The sequence below is a fragment of the Daphnia pulicaria genome, chromosome 7, assembly GCF_021234035.1.
Source record: "Daphnia pulicaria isolate SC F1-1A chromosome 7, SC_F0-13Bv2, whole genome shotgun sequence".
Lineage (NCBI taxonomy): Eukaryota > Metazoa > Arthropoda > Branchiopoda > Diplostraca > Daphniidae > Daphnia > Daphnia pulicaria.
The window spans coordinates 1142093-1159752 of NC_060919.1; the positions used below are offsets into that span (position 1 = coordinate 1142093).

At 38.2% G+C, this 17660-nt stretch overlaps 2 protein-coding genes, 1 long non-coding RNA gene and 3 other non-coding genes across 15 annotated transcripts; 3 read left to right on the top strand and 3 right to left on the bottom strand.

The window, feature by feature from the left end:
- Positions 1 to 285: 285 nt before the first annotated feature.
- Positions 286 to 372, bottom strand: Trnat-cgu. Its single transcript is given in 2 exon segments — positions 286 to 321; positions 337 to 372. It is a non-coding gene; the product is annotated as a tRNA-Thr (tRNA).
- Positions 373 to 1057: 685 nt separating this feature from the next.
- Trnat-cgu lies at positions 1058 to 1149 on the bottom strand. The gene is made up of 2 exons: positions 1114 to 1149; positions 1058 to 1093 (listed from the first exon to the last, which is right to left on the bottom strand). It is a non-coding gene; the product is annotated as a tRNA-Thr (tRNA).
- Positions 1150 to 1392: 243 nt separating this feature from the next.
- On the bottom strand, positions 1393 to 1484 carry Trnat-cgu. The gene is made up of 2 exons: positions 1449 to 1484; positions 1393 to 1428 (listed from the first exon to the last, which is right to left on the bottom strand). It is a non-coding gene; the product is annotated as a tRNA-Thr (tRNA).
- A 1048-nt stretch (positions 1485 to 2532) lies between these two features.
- LOC124350144 (neuropeptide-like protein 28) lies at positions 2533 to 12146 on the top strand. Of its 10 annotated transcripts, none has more exons than XM_046801167.1 (5): positions 4631 to 4723; positions 4803 to 4983; positions 9946 to 9969; positions 11749 to 11877; positions 11939 to 12146. In XM_046801167.1, exons 1-5 carry the CDS (start codon positions 4703 to 4705, stop codon positions 11971 to 11973), a joined length of 390 nt encoding a protein of 129 aa, XP_046657123.1. In that variant the 5' UTR covers positions 4631 to 4702; the 3' UTR covers positions 11974 to 12146. The 10 variants fall into 10 exon arrangements, with proteins under 10 accessions (XP_046657124.1, XP_046657132.1, XP_046657123.1 ...); XM_046801171.1 differs by having other exon boundaries at positions 4688 to 4723; positions 4803 to 4905; positions 9937 to 9969; XM_046801169.1 differs by lacking the exons at positions 4631 to 4723; positions 4803 to 4983 and adding exons at positions 7314 to 7427; positions 7522 to 7651.
- Positions 12147 to 13138: 992 nt separating this feature from the next.
- Positions 13139 to 13722, top strand: LOC124350488. The gene is made up of 3 exons (XR_006921018.1): positions 13139 to 13364; positions 13478 to 13549; positions 13622 to 13722. It is a non-coding gene; the product is annotated as an uncharacterized LOC124350488 (long non-coding RNA).
- A 97-nt stretch (positions 13723 to 13819) lies between these two features.
- On the top strand, positions 13820 to 14565 carry LOC124350182 (keratin-associated protein 19-2-like). Its single transcript, XM_046801227.1, has 3 exons — positions 13820 to 13939; positions 14028 to 14247; positions 14380 to 14565. Exons 1-3 carry the CDS (start codon positions 13922 to 13924, stop codon positions 14412 to 14414), a joined length of 273 nt encoding a protein of 90 aa, XP_046657183.1. The 5' UTR covers positions 13820 to 13921; the 3' UTR covers positions 14415 to 14565.
- The last annotated feature ends 3095 nt before the right edge of the window (positions 14566 to 17660 follow it).

The window sequence follows — 17660 nt, forward strand, 5'->3', positions numbered from 1 at the left end:
CCACAACATTTTAGTATAAAATAATTTACCATCAGGTGTTATGATAGTTTCACAGTTTAGAAACCATTTGATGACGAATGGATTTAACGATGTGGATTTCATCATCGAACCGGGATAGGTTCTCGACTTTTCATTTCTAACTAATTGCTGAATGAGAACTCAGGTTCAGATGTTTCGTTTACTTTCCATTTATGTCCACTTAATAGACTTCTTTTAATTTGCATTACTCGCAAGCAACAAATGGCAATATCGTTACGATTAACAATTTAGTTTTTTAAAGATAGATGCCTCCTGAGAGGGTTGAACTCTCGGCCTTTGGTTTTCCAGCTCGAGTGTTACGAGACCAACGCTCTACCACTGAGCTAAGAAGGCACGTAATGTGCGCTTGCGTAAACGTGAGTAATCGAAAATGAAAAATATTTTCCATCAGGTTTTATCGTTTTACAGATGAATTTATAGTTTAGAAAATATGGTTAGATTCGTCACATCATATAACACTTCGCCATGTTATTGATGAACAAGAATGAGCAGACGTGCAGTAATACACATAATGTATCTATACTATAAAAGGAAGTAGTAATTAATTCAGCCGGAAGGATGAGGATTTAGAACAAGGATCGGATATATTTTATGTGATGCTGATGGCTTCATCCGCGGTCCGATAATTAATACGCACATAATAATAATGGATTTCATCAAGTCTCCATATATTTTCATTAACTATTCCCCTGAAATAACCTGGGTATATTCCATAGCTCAAACATGTCGAGAATCTGTCGAGAGTCTGTAACCCATTCTCATTATTGAAAACCAAATAAATAGTATCGAATTGTACACCCGCAAAGATTTCAGACTGGTGATAGGATTTTTTTCGTAAGGTGTTGATTTGTGAACACTATTCAGATCGAGGTTCTCACTCTAATTCCCCATTGGAAATGATACTTATTATCAATCTACTTAGCCTTTGTTCAATTTACATGACTCGGCTAGCATCATTGCAACAAAGTGACAAAGTCATTTTGACAGGAACAATCTAAAATTAAATCAAATCATTAGCTGCCTCCTGAGAGGATTGAACTCTCGGCCTTTGGTTAACTGATATGATAAGAGAGTTACGAGACCAACGCTCTACCACTGAGCTAAGAAGGCGCGTCTTATCAATATTATTCTCCAAAACAATTGAGTTGGCTCATTTCTCATCCCGATCCCAAGGTGTTGATTTGTGAACACTATTCAGATCGAGGTTCTCACTCTAATTCTCCGTTAGAGATGATACTTATTTATCAATCTACTTGGCCTTTGTTCAATTTGCATTATTCGTCTAGAATCCTAGCAACAAAGTGAAAAATTCATTTCGACATGAACAATCTAAAATTAAATCAAATCATTCGCTGCCTCCTGAGAGGATTGAACTCTCGGCCTTTGGTTAACTGACATCATGGGATAGATACGAGACCAACGCTCTACCACTGAGCTAAGAAGGCGCAAATTTTCAGAAATTATTCTCCGAGTAAACAGAGGTGGGTCATTTCTCATCCCGATCCGCAGATGTTGAATTTCGAACACGATTCAGATCGAGTTTTTCATTCTAATTCTCCGTAGACTAATATAACTGTGAATGACAATCATGCTTCTTTTTCATGGTATTGGCCTTCTACACTTTCCGCCGAACGAAAGCGAAAGCATGTTTTGCATATCTCCCCTTATTCATTTCGACAGGAGACTATAAACAAGTGTAGAACGATCTTTCGAATAATTCCCCGCGAAACAGCGACCCAACATTATAACAATCGGTATGCGAAAAGGAACAAATGCTGTTTAGATCACGTGATTGTCACACCGCCGACCGTTCCCGAGCCGTACCAGGCGAATGCTGACACGGGCGATGCGCTTTCTTTCGCGAAGGCCTTACTGACAAAAAAAAAATGTTTCACCTTTGTAAAATGTGGGTTGATGCGGGTTGATGGCGGAAAGTGCTATTGTCTTTGGCTGGAATGAAGAATGGCTGACTGCAGTGACTGCTGGTAAAGAATCGCAAGCAGAGTTATACGCTATTTAACTATATAACGAATGATGCGTTATTGGTGCATTTGCTAAAAGAGAAAACAGCAGGTGGAACCGGGTGAAACAGTCCAGCATGTTTGTGGGTCATTGCTGGTAAAATGAGGGTAAAGCACTCGAGTGCATGTAAAAATCATCGAATGGTGAAATGATCTAATGGCAAATTGATTTCTCAATTTCGAATGGAAAATTTGCAGATGACATCCGATAATACTGGATTAGAAACTCGACTGCCAAATATAGATGCATACATTTTAAACACAACCTGATTTGATTTGATTTGATTTTTGGGTAATAGCCCATCCAATATTGGTTTACTCATTTTTAGTTACTTTTTGTTTCAAGCGTCCTTCAGCTGCTAAAATTAGACTTATGTCAGGACTTAGTTGACTCCGTAGTTGATCTGAAGGCTGGTGGGCTGGTCTGCACTTGAATGCGCAGATGTCTGACACGCTCCGTTCTAACTTTCTCCGCTACCACTTTAGGTTGTATAAAAGAACGGACGTTCAGACCGGATCGTCACATCAACTTCCACAACTCATGAATTCAGATTTGCATTGCAAACTTCCACATCTTATTATTCCAGCGACCAAAAATGACTGCTAACTTCAAAGTATTTCACTAAACCAATTGATAAATCGCTATAGTTTGTTTTTTAAACATTTTTGAACGTTTTCCTATTCGATTTTTAGATTATGTTGCTGATCGTTGCTATGATGTTCGTGGCTGTGACTGTGGCTAAGAAAGTCAAGTTGTATTACGGATACGGCGGTTACGGGGGTTATGGTTACGGGGGCTATGGCCATGGAGGCTATGGAGGCTATGGCTACCCAGCTTACGGAGGCTACGGTGGGTACGGTGGTCATTACGGAAAAGGATATGGAGGTAAAAATTGTTTTGATCAATAAGAAGACATTAGAAAAGGAAATGATGATTTCGTGAATTTAAATTGACTGATTGCGATTGATAACTCCAGGTTACGGCAACGGATACGGCTATTATTAAAACTTCGGATATGGGCCTTGAATGACTTTTACAGTTCATCATAATATTCATTTGATGTACGTAATTGCACCGCTATAAGCTCATAAACAAGTCTGTTTTCTTATCGATGCAATAATCTGTCAGTTTTCTCACTTTTCGACCAATACACTAATTTTTTAAAAAAGTTTGAATTTCACTGTTTCTCTCTGTAATAATTCGTTTTCATTTCGCTGTAATAATTTACTACGTCGTACAGGAACACGTATTCATTCCAATTAATTCACTAAAGCAGAGCAGAACTATTTGAATTATACTGGATGAAAAAAAAACGTAAGTAAAAATTTCAATCTTAACAGCATTGTTAGGTGTTTATTACATTTTCCCTATCTACTCCGAGGCGCCGCATCACAAATGTATAGCTAAAAAATATTTGATAAAATTTGAAATTCAATCTATAATACGCTCAGTATCAGTCGAATTGATAGTCTATATCAATTAGCTGCAAAAAAACATTAAAGCACTGAAATTGGTCGATCAGGAAAATTGTGCGCAATATGGTATAATGTTAATGAACAATAATCTTCCCGAAATAATATTGGAAGGTCCGATCATAATTTTCGAAATTCGCAATTTTTTTACAGTAATTGCTGAAAGTGGAACAAGACAGCACGCGGTGATAGGCAGATCAAATGCTACATATTTTTCACGAGAATTTTAGATGATAAGAAAAACGGCCAAACACCAAAATAAATTTCAAAAGTTATGAGCACTTGAAGTTTTTTGGGTTATATACAAGAACTGGAAAAGGATAACTGACATTTTAAATTTGTCGTCTATTTGTCTGGTGTTAGAAAGTCAGCTAAAAGCTATGAGCCAACATTTGGAATGTTTTAACGAAAATGCGTCAAGCGATACAATCTTCGCTGACATTCATTCATGAATAAGACAATCACAGAGAGTTTGGCACGAATATTTTACATTTTAGAAAACTATATAGTCAGTATAGTAAAACCAACGCGCGGATAGAAGAAAGAAACGTATAATGGATATGTTATACGACAGACCTGGAACCATTACTTTCTAGAGCGACCGTACCAGTGCGAACCGGGTACGGCCATTATGCGCTATAACAAGCTAGCAAGTGTAACGCGGAGTGCGTTATTGGCAATCTTGATGCAAGAGAAAAGAACTATAAACGGGTGGTGCGCGTGTACAAGTGGGTCAATGCTAAAAGTGTTGTCGGTTCTTGGTAAAGCTACCAGTTCAAATCAAGCCCTCGCTATATGCGCATTTAACTTTTATGTAACAATTAGTGACATTCTTACACCAAGGGAAGATTATAAGCTCCAAAAAGTCGATATTCCAATGTTCATTTTATACTGTGCTATTTTAACACCGATAAAATTTGGTTCCAGCCAAAAATAATTGTACACGAAACAGGCATATGGTATTCATATTATGACTTAGGTTTGCGCGCAAATTTCCTGAGGCAGATTTCACTTTTCTCCGCGATGAAAGCGCTACAGCTCTTCGGAAATGGAAACGGTTTCTGTATAAAAGGAAGGATATTCCAGACCGGATCGTCACAACAACTTCAACCACATTCCTTGCTCGAGTTGAAAATTTGCATCTCGTCCCCGACTATTCATCTTTAAACATGGCTAATATTAGCTTCAAAGTATCAAATTTTCTATTTCTTAAAGAATTTACATTTTGACATTTAGGCTACATGTTTTTCTATTCTATGTATATTTTAGATTACTTTGCTCATCGTCGCTTTGATGTTCGTGGCTGTGACTGTGGCGACAAAAGCCAAGAAGGTTTACTACGGCTACGGTGGAGGTTATGGAGGCTATGGAGGCTATGGCTACCCAGCTTACGGAGGCCATGGCTACCCAGCATCATACGGAGGCCATGGCTACCCAGCATCGTACGGAGGCCATGGCTACCCAGCATCGTACAAAGGCTATGGCTACCCAGCTCCAGCTTACGGGAGCTACGGTGGCTATGAAAAGGGATATGCTGGAGACTATGGTTACGAAGGTATAATCATTTCTGATAGAATCTCGCAGAAATAACTTGACTGTTTTAAGTTTGATTTCATAGGTTACGATAAGGGACACGCCGAACCGTACGGCTATTGAGAATCTGAATCCGATCTTAAGATGAAATTTTGAAATATTCAACTTTTCATTCTGTGTGCGCTACAGACTATATTATGTATTTATGCAATGTATACCCAAAGCCTATTATGTGCCTTTCTTTATGTATAGCACACAATGGTCAGCATAGCGGCATACATCGTCGTTTACTTACCAAATAAACTTGAAAAACGAATTAAAGTGGTTTTCTTCTGATGACGTTAACTCATATAGGGCTAGCATGATTTTGACTCTGAGGAACAAGCGATCGGCTATATGAAATAGGACTTTAAAGAATAAGAAAAGAAATCGTTAATGGGATGATAATGAACTGTAATACCTAGGCAAATGGATTTGAGGAAAACCTGACATTTTTGGTAATTCATTCTTCTTGTCTATGCTGCTGTATTTATTGCACCAGCCGTTCGCCTATGTATTCTGGCGTGCCCCAAATAGACAAAAGACAAAAATCAGAACAGGTTTTTTTTTGTTTTGTTTTTTTAATTATAGAAACTGAAAGTCACGCTAACCATATGCATCTACCACTTGAATGCCTAATTGCATAAAAGGCTAGATGAGTGACACTAGAAAGCTCGTCCCGTTTGGACAAATGGTGAAATATACATTTCAAGGACAATAGCCTACTTCTTATTGGTATCAACATCATCACGCTGATTGAGGTGAAGACATCAAAAGACGTGATTGCCATACTATAGTTACCTTGCCTTGCCGAATTACCAATTGATTTCCAAGCGTATTATATTACGCAAATCGTGCTGACGCGCAGATATTATGCGCTATCCCGCAGAGGTTTATTCATTGGAAATTGCACAGGGTTATCATTCAAACTGCTGTCTGATTGCCATATTTTACTGCTACGGTAAAAATTACGAAGCGGCAAGCCATTCGTGCGCAATGAAAAATTCTAGCCCAATTTAATATTAGCGCTCTTTCTCCGGGATTTCCCCAGTCCTATCGATCCAATCCTTGTCTTGAACAGACACGACTATTAACGACAAAAGCATTCAACATCGTATGAGACGGATGAATATAAATCGACCCATGAAATTTCATTTAACTCGATTATTTCTCCGTTATTTTAGCAAATAAAACTATACTACAAAATCCAACTGCTAAGCCGGAAACGGCCAAGTGCTGGACACAATATTTCACAACAAAGGATTCTTTCATTTTCAAAATTATCCACTTCCTTATACTTATATCCTTTCCGAGAAAAAGAAAGCAAATTATCTACTATTACAGCGAAGCGCCAAAAATTCTTACCTTTCCTTGTTTCACATTCAAGGATTTGCTTTCGAGAGGAAGGGAGTGATTTTATTTTTGCAGTTTCTATTTTTGCTTTTTGCTTAAATCTTTGTTTGTTTGTTGACGTGATAGTTATTTGTAAAGAAAGAGAGACAAAAAATAAAATGGCCGAATAGACTCGATGAGAAATGGCCAAAGTCCCATACCGGCGCACACCGGTAGGCCGGTACAGTGAACCGTCGTGGAAAAGACACCAAAGAAATAAGGGTTTTTTTTCCGCAGGATTGGCATGTTTGGCACGACACTCAACCGGATCAAAACATTCATAATTAACGCCAAGAAAAGATCTGAGTGAGTTATAGAGGGCACCAAGCCCCACGCCAAGGTCACCAATAAGTCATAATATCTCGCACAACTATACTAGCCACCTCTTTTTTTTCTTTGGTAATCAAACGCGCTATTCAAAATCATTTATATTTCTAATTTGGAGTTGATGCAGAGCTCTGTCGACAATTGGCGCCATTTAAAATCCCGCAGGATCACCTTTGTTCGTACAAAGGACTTTTGAGTCAATTTTACGGTCGACAAAGTTTCGAATCATTTTCTTTTCTTTTTTGTTTTTTTCAGCTTCCCTTCACTCGTCCTTATTCGGTTGGCATATTTCTAAATAGCATTGCGGTTTCGACTATTTAGGCCTGCTCATATGTCGTTCTGCATAGAAGCCTCTATAGGTAATACAGTACCCAGGTGCTTGGTAATACATAGACAGTTTTTAAATAAACAAGGTTTTCCCCTGACTCCGCTCGTATCCGGTTTTTCGCTCACTTCCAGGATGAAAACGGCTGTGTATAAAAGACGCTGCGCTCACACCGGATTAGTCAGACAGTCGCCAACTCACCAGGACCTCCCACATCAGCAACTTATACCTTTTCGTGAGCTCCCGCTTCGAAATCAACAATGACTTCAAACTTTAAGGTATATTTCGTTTAATTATATAAAAATAAAATGGTGTGTTTATTTGTGTGATGAGATTCAGTATGATAATAATAGCATTTTTAATTTTCAATAGTTGACACTCATTCTCGTTGCTCTGCTTGTGGCTGGGGCTGTGGCGACCAAAGTCAAGGGTTACCACGGTTACGGGGGCTACGGCTTGGGCTATGGACACGCTGGGTACGGTGGGTACGGTGGATACGGAGGCTATGGAGGCTATGGTTACCCAGTTTACGGAGGCTACTACGGTCCTCATTACGGAAAGGGATATGGTGGCTATGGATATAAAGGTATGCAAATAATTTTAATCGAATGAAAAAAAAAAAGAATTTGAATTATTGAATAGTAACTATTAGTTAAATTAGAAACAATTTCTTTCAATCTGGTATTATTATTATTATTATTATTGACTGTTTGAAATTGAATTTCAGGTTACGGTCATGGATACGGGTACGGCTATTAAGAATACAGATCACACCCGAAGATGAAATTTCTACCAAAATTCAACATTTTTGAAAGACGTAATACATTCGGTATTAAACATATTTACGCAAGACAATAATTTCACCTGCTCTATACAGCCTTTATGTATTTACGTAAATGTTTGGCCAGTTTATCCGCACGTTTTTACAAATAAAAATGATTCCAAAAAAATCTCAAGAGTTTATCACGTCTTACAGACACCGAAAAAGCTTGATTGAAACACTTCAAATAAGCTTTCGTTCACTTCATTAAAAAAAAAATCAAATAAGGCAAATCATGCCAGGTTTTTATATTTTGTACTACATCTCTTCTCTCTCTGCCATCACACTCGACAGCACACTATAGCTTGTTCGCCATCAGAAGTGTCGGATCGTTTGTCATCCTAGTTAGTATTTACACGATTTTCGATGAAATCAAAATTCTACTTTGTTGTTGGATAAACGAACTGAATGAACTAGTTTAGACCCAAACGCTGGAACGTTATTAATTCAAATCAGGTGGGGATGTATATTGTTGGCCAATACTTTGGATCGTTAAAAGTCTAGATACAGCCCAATCGAAATTGTATTGCAGCCCCGTTTCCACAGTATAAAGTGCGTGTAACCTAAAGGGGGAAAAAAAATAATAATTGTTTAATGAGTGCTCACAATTTCTTCAGGACTTTCTTTCAGGACGCCTGTTGGCAATTATTTACAGCAGCCATTTAAAAAAAGATACAAAAACATTTTTCAATAGAAACCTACATGCAGTCATCAATGTAAGAAACTTTATGGTAATACAGCTACGTGTCTGGTACCAAGGATATTTCTAGAGCACCTGTATAGTCCCGTACCAGTGAAAACCAGGTACGACCTTTATTCATATGCGCCAACATATAATATTACGTAGTAGGTATGCAACCACCCTATAGGGGCTTTCAGTAGTAACTTAGGTGATCGCACAAGGTAAAATCCTTGGGCGAATTACTGGTAGTGAATGGGTCAGTGCTATTTGTAGGTCAATGTTAAAACATTGACAATTTGGCAGCATCGATTGGTCCACGTAAAACCAAAACAATAACACGTGCCGGGTTCTCCATACATGGCACACGGCCGGTACTCGAAACATATTCATCTGCCTATGCTCTTCGATGCTCTTGCCTGCTATACCTAGTGGCCACGAAAAATAAACATTTGATTGTTCATCGATAAACTGAATTCGGAATTTAGATTCTTTCTTTAATCGACTCTTAATCCATAACCATAAGTGATAAACCTTCCCATTTTTTAAATTCTTAATTTGCAATAGGCAGCGTTCCAAATATTTCAGTCGAATCAAACGTCGAGCGACCAAGCGCTAAATGTGTAGGTAATAGTATAACAAACAAAAAACACAACCTTGTTTTCTGAGTTTCCCTGGTTATTATCTATTGAATATTCATTCATTTAATTAGGCCTACACAGTTACGCTGCGTTATACGTGTAAACATGTGTATTTTTTTATTGCTGGTGTTTGTTTCCCCTTTGTCCTCATAAGGGATCCTCCAAGGCAACTGTTAAAATTATAAAATTTCGACTAAGTAGATAAGTAAGTAGCCTAGTTATAGTCAACGCCATAATTTTTGTTTTGAAGGTTGCTGGGCTGGTCTGCACTTGAATGCGCAGATTTCTGACACGCTCCGCTCTAACTTTCTTCGGACCGCTTTGGGTTGTATAAAAGAACGGACGTTCAGACCGGATCGTCACATCAACTTCCACAACTCGTGAATTCAGATTTGCATTGCAAACTTCCACATTTTATTCCAGCGCCCAAAAATGACTGCTAACTTCAAAGTATTTCACTTAACCAATTGATAAATCGTTATAATTTATTTTTTAAACATTTTTGAACGTTTTCCTATTCGATTTTTAGATTATGTTGCTGATCGTTGCTATGATGTTCGTGGCTGTGACTGTGGCTAAGAAAGTCAAGTTGTATTACGGATACGGCGGTTACGGGGGTTATGGTTACGGGGGCTATGGCCATGGAGGCTATGGAGGCTATGGCTACCCAGCTTACGGAGGCTACGGAGGGTACGGTGGTTATTACGGAAAAGGATATGGAGGTATAACTCTGATATTGTAATTAGAAATGATGATTTCTTAAATTTAAATTCACTGTTTTAAATTGAATTCCAGGTTATGGCAAAGGATACGGGCACGGATACGGATATTGAAATATCCTCTTATATCTATTTAGTTGTACGTCATTATTATACTCGGAGACTATGTGTGTAATTTCGAGTGTAACTTTTTTCTGCCAGCGCATTTTCTAACAAAATACACTTTTAAAAAAAAAGTACCATTCTATCACTTGCCAAGTTATAACACAATGTATAATTTAAGCGGAACTATATTGATTACTGGATCACAATAAATCCGTTAGAACAGGACGCATGCAAGAGCCACCCAATCGCATGTTGTTCAATAAAAAGTTAAAAAAAAAATTATTCAGCTAAAACCAGATTAACGATTAAATAGGAACAGCAGATACTCCGCAATCGCATATTTAGGATTTAGCGACAATTAATTGAAAATAATCGTGAGCAATATGAGATACAATTCAAAACAATATTGGCGAAATTTATTTGATTTTGCTGCATTTTGAAGTTTCTTGTATGAATCGTAGTCGGCTGAAATCCAAGTTAAAAATCATAAAACAAATTACTATTAAAGAAATTGCGAAGCAGTTGCATAAAATCCTAAAAATGTTATTTTTGACCTAGTTAAGAGTAACAGTATGTATATGCGCATTCCGTTGTACTCTTGTGCAAATATAACTGAGCTATCCGAAAATTATTCGAGTTTATATAAGAAAATGCATAATAAAAGAGAATGATACAATCTTCCATGGCATTCATTCATAATAAAGGACGACAATCACGACATATAGAGTATAGTACTATAGTATATGGCTCTACATGTTTTATGTATGGGAAACCTAGTCAATGGGAATATTACAGTCCTGGGTCGAGGAGAACGCTTTCTAGAGCGACCGCATACCGTACCAGTGAAAACCAGGTACGACCGATTTGCGCTCAAACATACCAGACGGTAAATGGTCGGTGAATGCTGGTGAATTGTACAAGAGAAAACAGCTGTTCATGTTTAGACAGCAAGTATTGGATTAATGCTAAAAAATTTCTCAGTAAATTCTTGCTAGTATTTACGATTAAACCAGTTAATTAACTCCTGATTTCTGCCTTGCACAACATAATAATTCTATAAAAGTTGGTATAATATCATTTTATTGGCTCCAGAAAAAAAAAATCACAATACATTTGGAAGCGCGTTTGTCCGGTCTGGAATTTCCAACAGTAAACTATTATATACGCTTTTCGCTATATAGCATATTTCTATACAGATTATTAACTTTGTCTATTTATTTCAGGACTAATAGCAGCCAATAGCAAGGTTTGCGCGCAAATTTCGCGTGAGGCGCAGATTTCACTTTTCTCCGTGAAAGCGGTAGCTTATAGGTTAAGGAAACGGTTTGTGTATATAAAAGGAAGGATGTCCAGACCGGATCGTCACAACAACTTCAACCACATTCCTTGCTCGAGTTGAAATTTGCATCTCGTCCCCGACTATTCATCTTTAAACATGGCTAATATTTGCTTCAAAGTATCAAATTTTCTATTTTTTTTAAAGAATTTACATTTTTACATTTACATGTTTTTCTATTCTATATATATTTTAGATGACTTTGCTCATCGTCGCTTTGATGTTCGTGGCTGTGACTGTGGCGACAAAAGCCAAGAAGGTTTACTACGGCTACGGTGGAGGTTATGGAGGCTATGGAGGCTATGGCTACCCAGCATCATACGGAGGCCATGGCTACCCAGCATCGTACAAAGGCTATGGCTACCCAGCTCCAGCTTACGGAAGCTACGGTGGTTATGAAAAGGCATATGGGGACTATGGTTACGAAGGTATAATCATTTCTGATAGAATCTCGCAGAAATAACTTGACTGTTTTAAATTTGATTTCAGGTTACGATAATGGATACGCCGGGCACGGCTATTGAGAATCTGAATCCGATCCGAAGTCGAAATTTTGAAAAAGTCAACAATTCCGTTCTATATGTATTATTTATGCAATGTACCCAAAGCTTAATATGTGCCTTTATGTATAGCACAAAATGGTCAGCATATAGCGACATACATCGTCGATTACTACCAAATAAACATGGAAAACGAATTAAAGTTGTTTTTTGTTTTACTGATAATGACGTTAACCACTCCTAGTATGATTAACTCTGAGGAAAACGCACTTGGAATTATGAAATAGGACTACCCTATAGAAAAGAAAAACAAATCGTAATTATGGTATAATAATGAAGTATAATATCTAATTTGAGGAAAACCTGAAATGTTTGGCGATTCATTCATGTTGCCTATGCTGTAATATTTATAGCACCAGCCGTTCGTCTATATATTCTGGCGGACCCCAAATAGACAAAACAGATCAATCCGAACAGGTTTTTTTATTTTTTTTTTAAATTATAGAAACTGCAAGTCACGCTGACCATTCGCATCTAATATACCGCTTGAATGCCTAATTGCATAAAAGACTCGACGAGTTGCACAATAAAGCTCGTCCGGTTTGGACGACATATGGTGGTACATTTCAAGGACAATAAACCTACTTTTTGGTATCAAAATCACGCTGAGTAGAAGACATCAAAACACGCGTGATTGCCACACTATATATAGTTACTTTGCCGAGTTGCCGACCATTTCCAATCGAATTACGCAAATCATGCTGACATTATGACATTATGCGCTATAATATTCCGCAGAGGCTTCATTGGAAATTGCACAGGGTTATATCATAAAAATTGCTGTCTGATTTTCTGTAACTTGATTATTTCTCCGTTATTTTAGCAAATAAAACTATAGTCAAAATCCAAATGAACTGAAAGTGAAGTAATCGTCCGTAACGGCGAAGTGCCGGATTAAATATTTCTTAACCAAGGATTCTTTCATTTTCAAAATCATCCACTTCCTTATGCATTTACTTTCCGAGAAAAAGAAAGCAAATTATCTTCTATCACATTCACAGCAAAGCGCCAAATTCTTATCTTTCCTTGTTTCACATTCAAGGATTTTCTTTCGAGAGGAAGGGGTTGATTTTATTTTTTTCAGGATCTATTTTCCATTTTTGCTCGAATCTTTTTTTGTTTGTTTGTTGGTTGATGTCGTGATAGTTATTTTTTTTTAAAGGAAGAGAGACAAAAAATAAAATGGCCGAATAGACTAGCGATGAAAAATGGCCAAAGTGCCATACTGGCGCATACCGGTAGGCCAGTACACACCGATGAAAAAGACGACACCAAAGAAATAAGGGATTTTCCGCAGGATTGGCATGTTTGGCACGACACTCAACCGGATCAAAACATTCATAATTAACGCCATAGTAAGTTATACAGGGCAACGAGTCCCAAGTCAATATCTCGCATAACTATACTAGACACCTCTTTTTTTTTAAATTAAACGCGCTATTCAAAATAATTCATCTTGAATTTGGAGTTGATGCAGCTAGTGCTCTGTCGACAATTGGCGCCATTTAGAATCCCGCAGGATCAACTTTGTTCGTTCAAAGTACTTTTGAGTCAATTTTACGGTCGACATAGTTTCGAATCATTTTCTTTTCTTTTTTGTTTTTTTTTTCAGCTTCCTTTCACTCGTCCTTATTCGGTTGGCATATTTCTAAATAGCATTGCGGTTTCGACTATTTAGGCCTGCTCATATGTCGTTCTGCATAGGAAGCTTCTACGTAATACAGTACCATGGTGCTTGATATACATGAACAATTTCTGCTCGTATCCGGTTTTTCTCTCATTTTTAGGATGAAATTTGTGTATAAAAGACGCTGTCCTCAGACCGGATTAGTCAGAACGTCGCAAACTCCCCAGGACCTCCCACATCAGCAACTTATACCTTTTTAAAACTTATACCGTTTCGAAATCAACAATGACTTCAAACTTTAAGGTATATTTAGTTTTATCAAAATAATTGTGTGTTCATTTCTGCTGATAAGATTCAGTCTGATATTAATAAAATTTTTAATTTTCAACAGTTGACTCTCATCCTTGTTGCTCTGCTTGTGGCTGTGGCTGTGGCGACCAAAGTCAAGGGTAAACACGGGTACGGGGGCTATGGCTTGGGCTATGGACACGGTGGGTACGGTGTGTACGGAGGCTATGGTTACGGGGGCCATGGCGGCTACGGCTATCCAGTTTACGGAGGCTACTACGGTCCTCATTACGGAAAGGGATATGGTGGCTATGGATATAAAGGTATGCAAATAATTTTGATCGAATGAAAAAAAAAAAGAATTTGAATTATTGAATATTAAGTAATAGGCTAATTAGCAACGATTTCTTTGAATCTTATATTATTATTAGTGACTGTATGAAATTGAATTTCAGGTTACGGCCATGCTGGATACGGGCACGGCTATTAAGACTACGGATCACACTCGAAGATGAAATTTCTACCAAAATTCAACATTTCGCAAGACGTGCAATAATTCCACGTGCACTACAGCCTTTATGAATTTATGTCAACGTTTGGCCAAATTCTGCGCCTTTTTACAAATAAAAATGATTCCAAAAAACTCTCAAGTGTTTATCACGTCCATCAGACACCGCTAACGCTTGATTTGAATAAACAAGCTGTCGTTCCCATCGTTAAAAAAATTCAATATGGCAAATCATGCCAAGATCTTAAATATTTCATCCATCTCTTCTCCTTCTTCCATTACACTCAACAGCACACTATTAGCTTGTTCGCCATCGGAAAGTGTCCGATCGTTTTTTTTCTTCAGCGCAATTACTTTGGTTTTAAGTTTCTTATGGAGTCTACCAGTCTACCTACGCGAATCATTGCTGCGATATGTAACCTTAACCTTCTGAACCTTAATGTTCATTCTCTTTGGTACGAACTTGGTTGATTTGTTGATGGGCCAGTTTGCTGATAGGCACAACGTCGGTCATTTTGACCCAAACGCTGGAACGTCATTAATTCAAATCAGATGGGGATGCATATTGTTGGCCAATACTTTGGATCGTTTAAAGTATAGATACACTGATGCAGCCCAATCCAAATTGTATTTTATCCCCGTTTCCACAGTAAAGTGCGTGTAACCTAAAGGGGAAAAAAAAATAATTGTTTAATGAGTGCTCACAATTTCCACATGACTTTCTTTCAGGACTCCGCTGTTGGCAATAATTTAAAGCAGACATTAAAAAAAGATATAAAATAACACTTTTTAAATAGAAATCTACAGTCAATGAGGTGTTAGAAACTTTTTGGTAATACTGCTACGTGCCTGGTACGAAGGATATTTCTAGAGCGCACGTATGTAGTCCCGTACCGGTGAAAACCAGGCACGGCACGGCTGTTATTTATAATATGCGCCAACATTTGATATTACGTAGTAGGTTACAACCACCCTATAGGGGCGTTCAACGGTAAAGGTGATCGCACAAGGTAAATCCTTTTGGGGAAATCACTGGTAGTGAATGGGTCTGTGCTATTATTGTAGGTCAATGTTCAAACATTGGCAATTCGACATCGATTGGTCCGGCAGGTAAAACAATAAAAACAAAAACACGTGCCGGGTTCTCCATACACGGCACACACAGTACCCGAAACAGATTCATCTGCCTGATGGCCGGTGTCTGCTGGCCACGATAAAATAAACATTTGATTGTGTATTAAATAAATAGAATTCGGAATTTGGATTTAAAAAAAAAAATTAATTCTGCGCATAAGTCGTTGATCAAATTTTCCATTTTCCTTTCGTTTTTCAAGCTGAGCGGAAAATGTTTCAATCGAAATGAAACGTCGACGAAGCGCTAAATAAAAAAACCACAACCTTGTTATTTTTCAGGTATTGTCTCCCTGGTTATTAGTCTATTAAATATTCATTCATTCATTCACACATTTACGTCACGTTATAATAATTATTTTTTTTTAAATTGCTTGTGATTTGTTTCCCCTTTTGTCCTCATATGTTGTCCGTATATGGCCTTTTACTCCCAATTTTAGTATTTTATTTATTTTTTCGCCGCCGTCTTCTTATCTTGCGAGCATGAGAGTTTGGTTGGCGCATTTGGAGGATTGGATTCGGTCGTTTCACGCACACGTTAGGTTCGCCGATGCGTCTGTCGTCTACCATAGCAGCGATGAAGGGCTGGTAAATGATGGACCTTATCGACGACGTCTTATTGTATAGTGGATGCACTAAGTAAAACACTGGGGCTGCATAGGAACGTGGTTAAAACATGACGACGGTCATGTTAGACTGGCTGGCGATCATTTTCAAAGCAGAGAGGGAGAAAAAAGTAGAAAAAAAAAGGTGGACCTTATCGACCTTATCGACGATATTAAATTTATTTTCTTGCCTGCCGGCCGGTAGGTCTTAACCCCATGTGCATGCGCCCTATACGGTTATTAGGGCCTATGAATTGTCATATTTCATTCTGCTTACCGGCCGACCTGACATCGGGAAGAACATGTTCTTCAATGTTGTCAATTGGGGCCGACGCTAGGCCAAGCGCAAAGTCATAGGCGTCACTGCCGTCCATTAGACGTCGTCCATCCTGACTCGATTAAATTCACATTGAAATGTGCACTCAACGATGAGCATCGGTCATCATCTTCGCATCGAAATAAATAGTCCCGTGTTCGATTCCTAGTTCCTTCCATGTCTGTGATGCTCCTACTATATATGTATGTCTTAACTATATGGCAAATCAACATACGAACATCAATAACATACGATCAAACACTGAAGAATAAATCAGAATAATTGTCTCACTTCTAAACTCACCTCCCGATCTGTTAGACACCGTGTTGCTATAAAGGACGTCTATCATAAAGATCGTAACCCATTTAACCCCGGTTTCTCGACATGCTGGTCACAATCTGAAGTTGTGTCTGTTAGTCTTACGCTTAGCCCCTGACGATAGTCGACGGTTGCCGTTCACTCGGTAACACTAGACGGTCGAATTAAGGCCCAGTAGGCAGCCAATGAAGTAAGAGCGTGACCTCAAGTCAGATACCATACCCAAAACCTTCCCTTTTAGGGTTAATTAAAATACTTTTATTTCTTTTGGAATTAACTTAAGCTGTTGTATATAATATGGCGCTGGAGTTCGCCTATCACCCGTCACAAGTCAGTTGGACTAGACAGGATTTGAAAATCCCACGTTAGATTGATCGGCGTTTTTCGAATCGGTTTTGAAATTACCGCCACGTCGGTGCCGAGCGGCTCTCATTGGCCAAATAACGTTAATATAAAGGGCAAGTTGATCGAGGACATCGTATTTTTTTTTAAGGTGTACCCGATTGTGTGCTGCTATAGAGGAGGAAAAAAGGAAAGAAGAAAATATAACGAACAAGGAAGAAAAAAAAAAGATTAATCGGCGCGCCAGAGAGACACAGGGAACCGGAGAGCATGGTATATACACAGCTAGTCGTCGTAGTAGTAATGCGCACGCCGTTAATGAGACTACGACGCATTTCGGGCTGCATCAAAGGATAATCCGAGTGGGAAGACTGCTGGAGTGCGGAAAAATATCAAAACTAAAAGATCTTTTTTTCTCCCTCTCTCTTTTTTCCTTGTACATGTATGAGGGGTCCTTCAAGCAACTGTAAAAATTAAAATTTCGCCATAATTTTTGTTTTGAAGGCTGCTGAACTG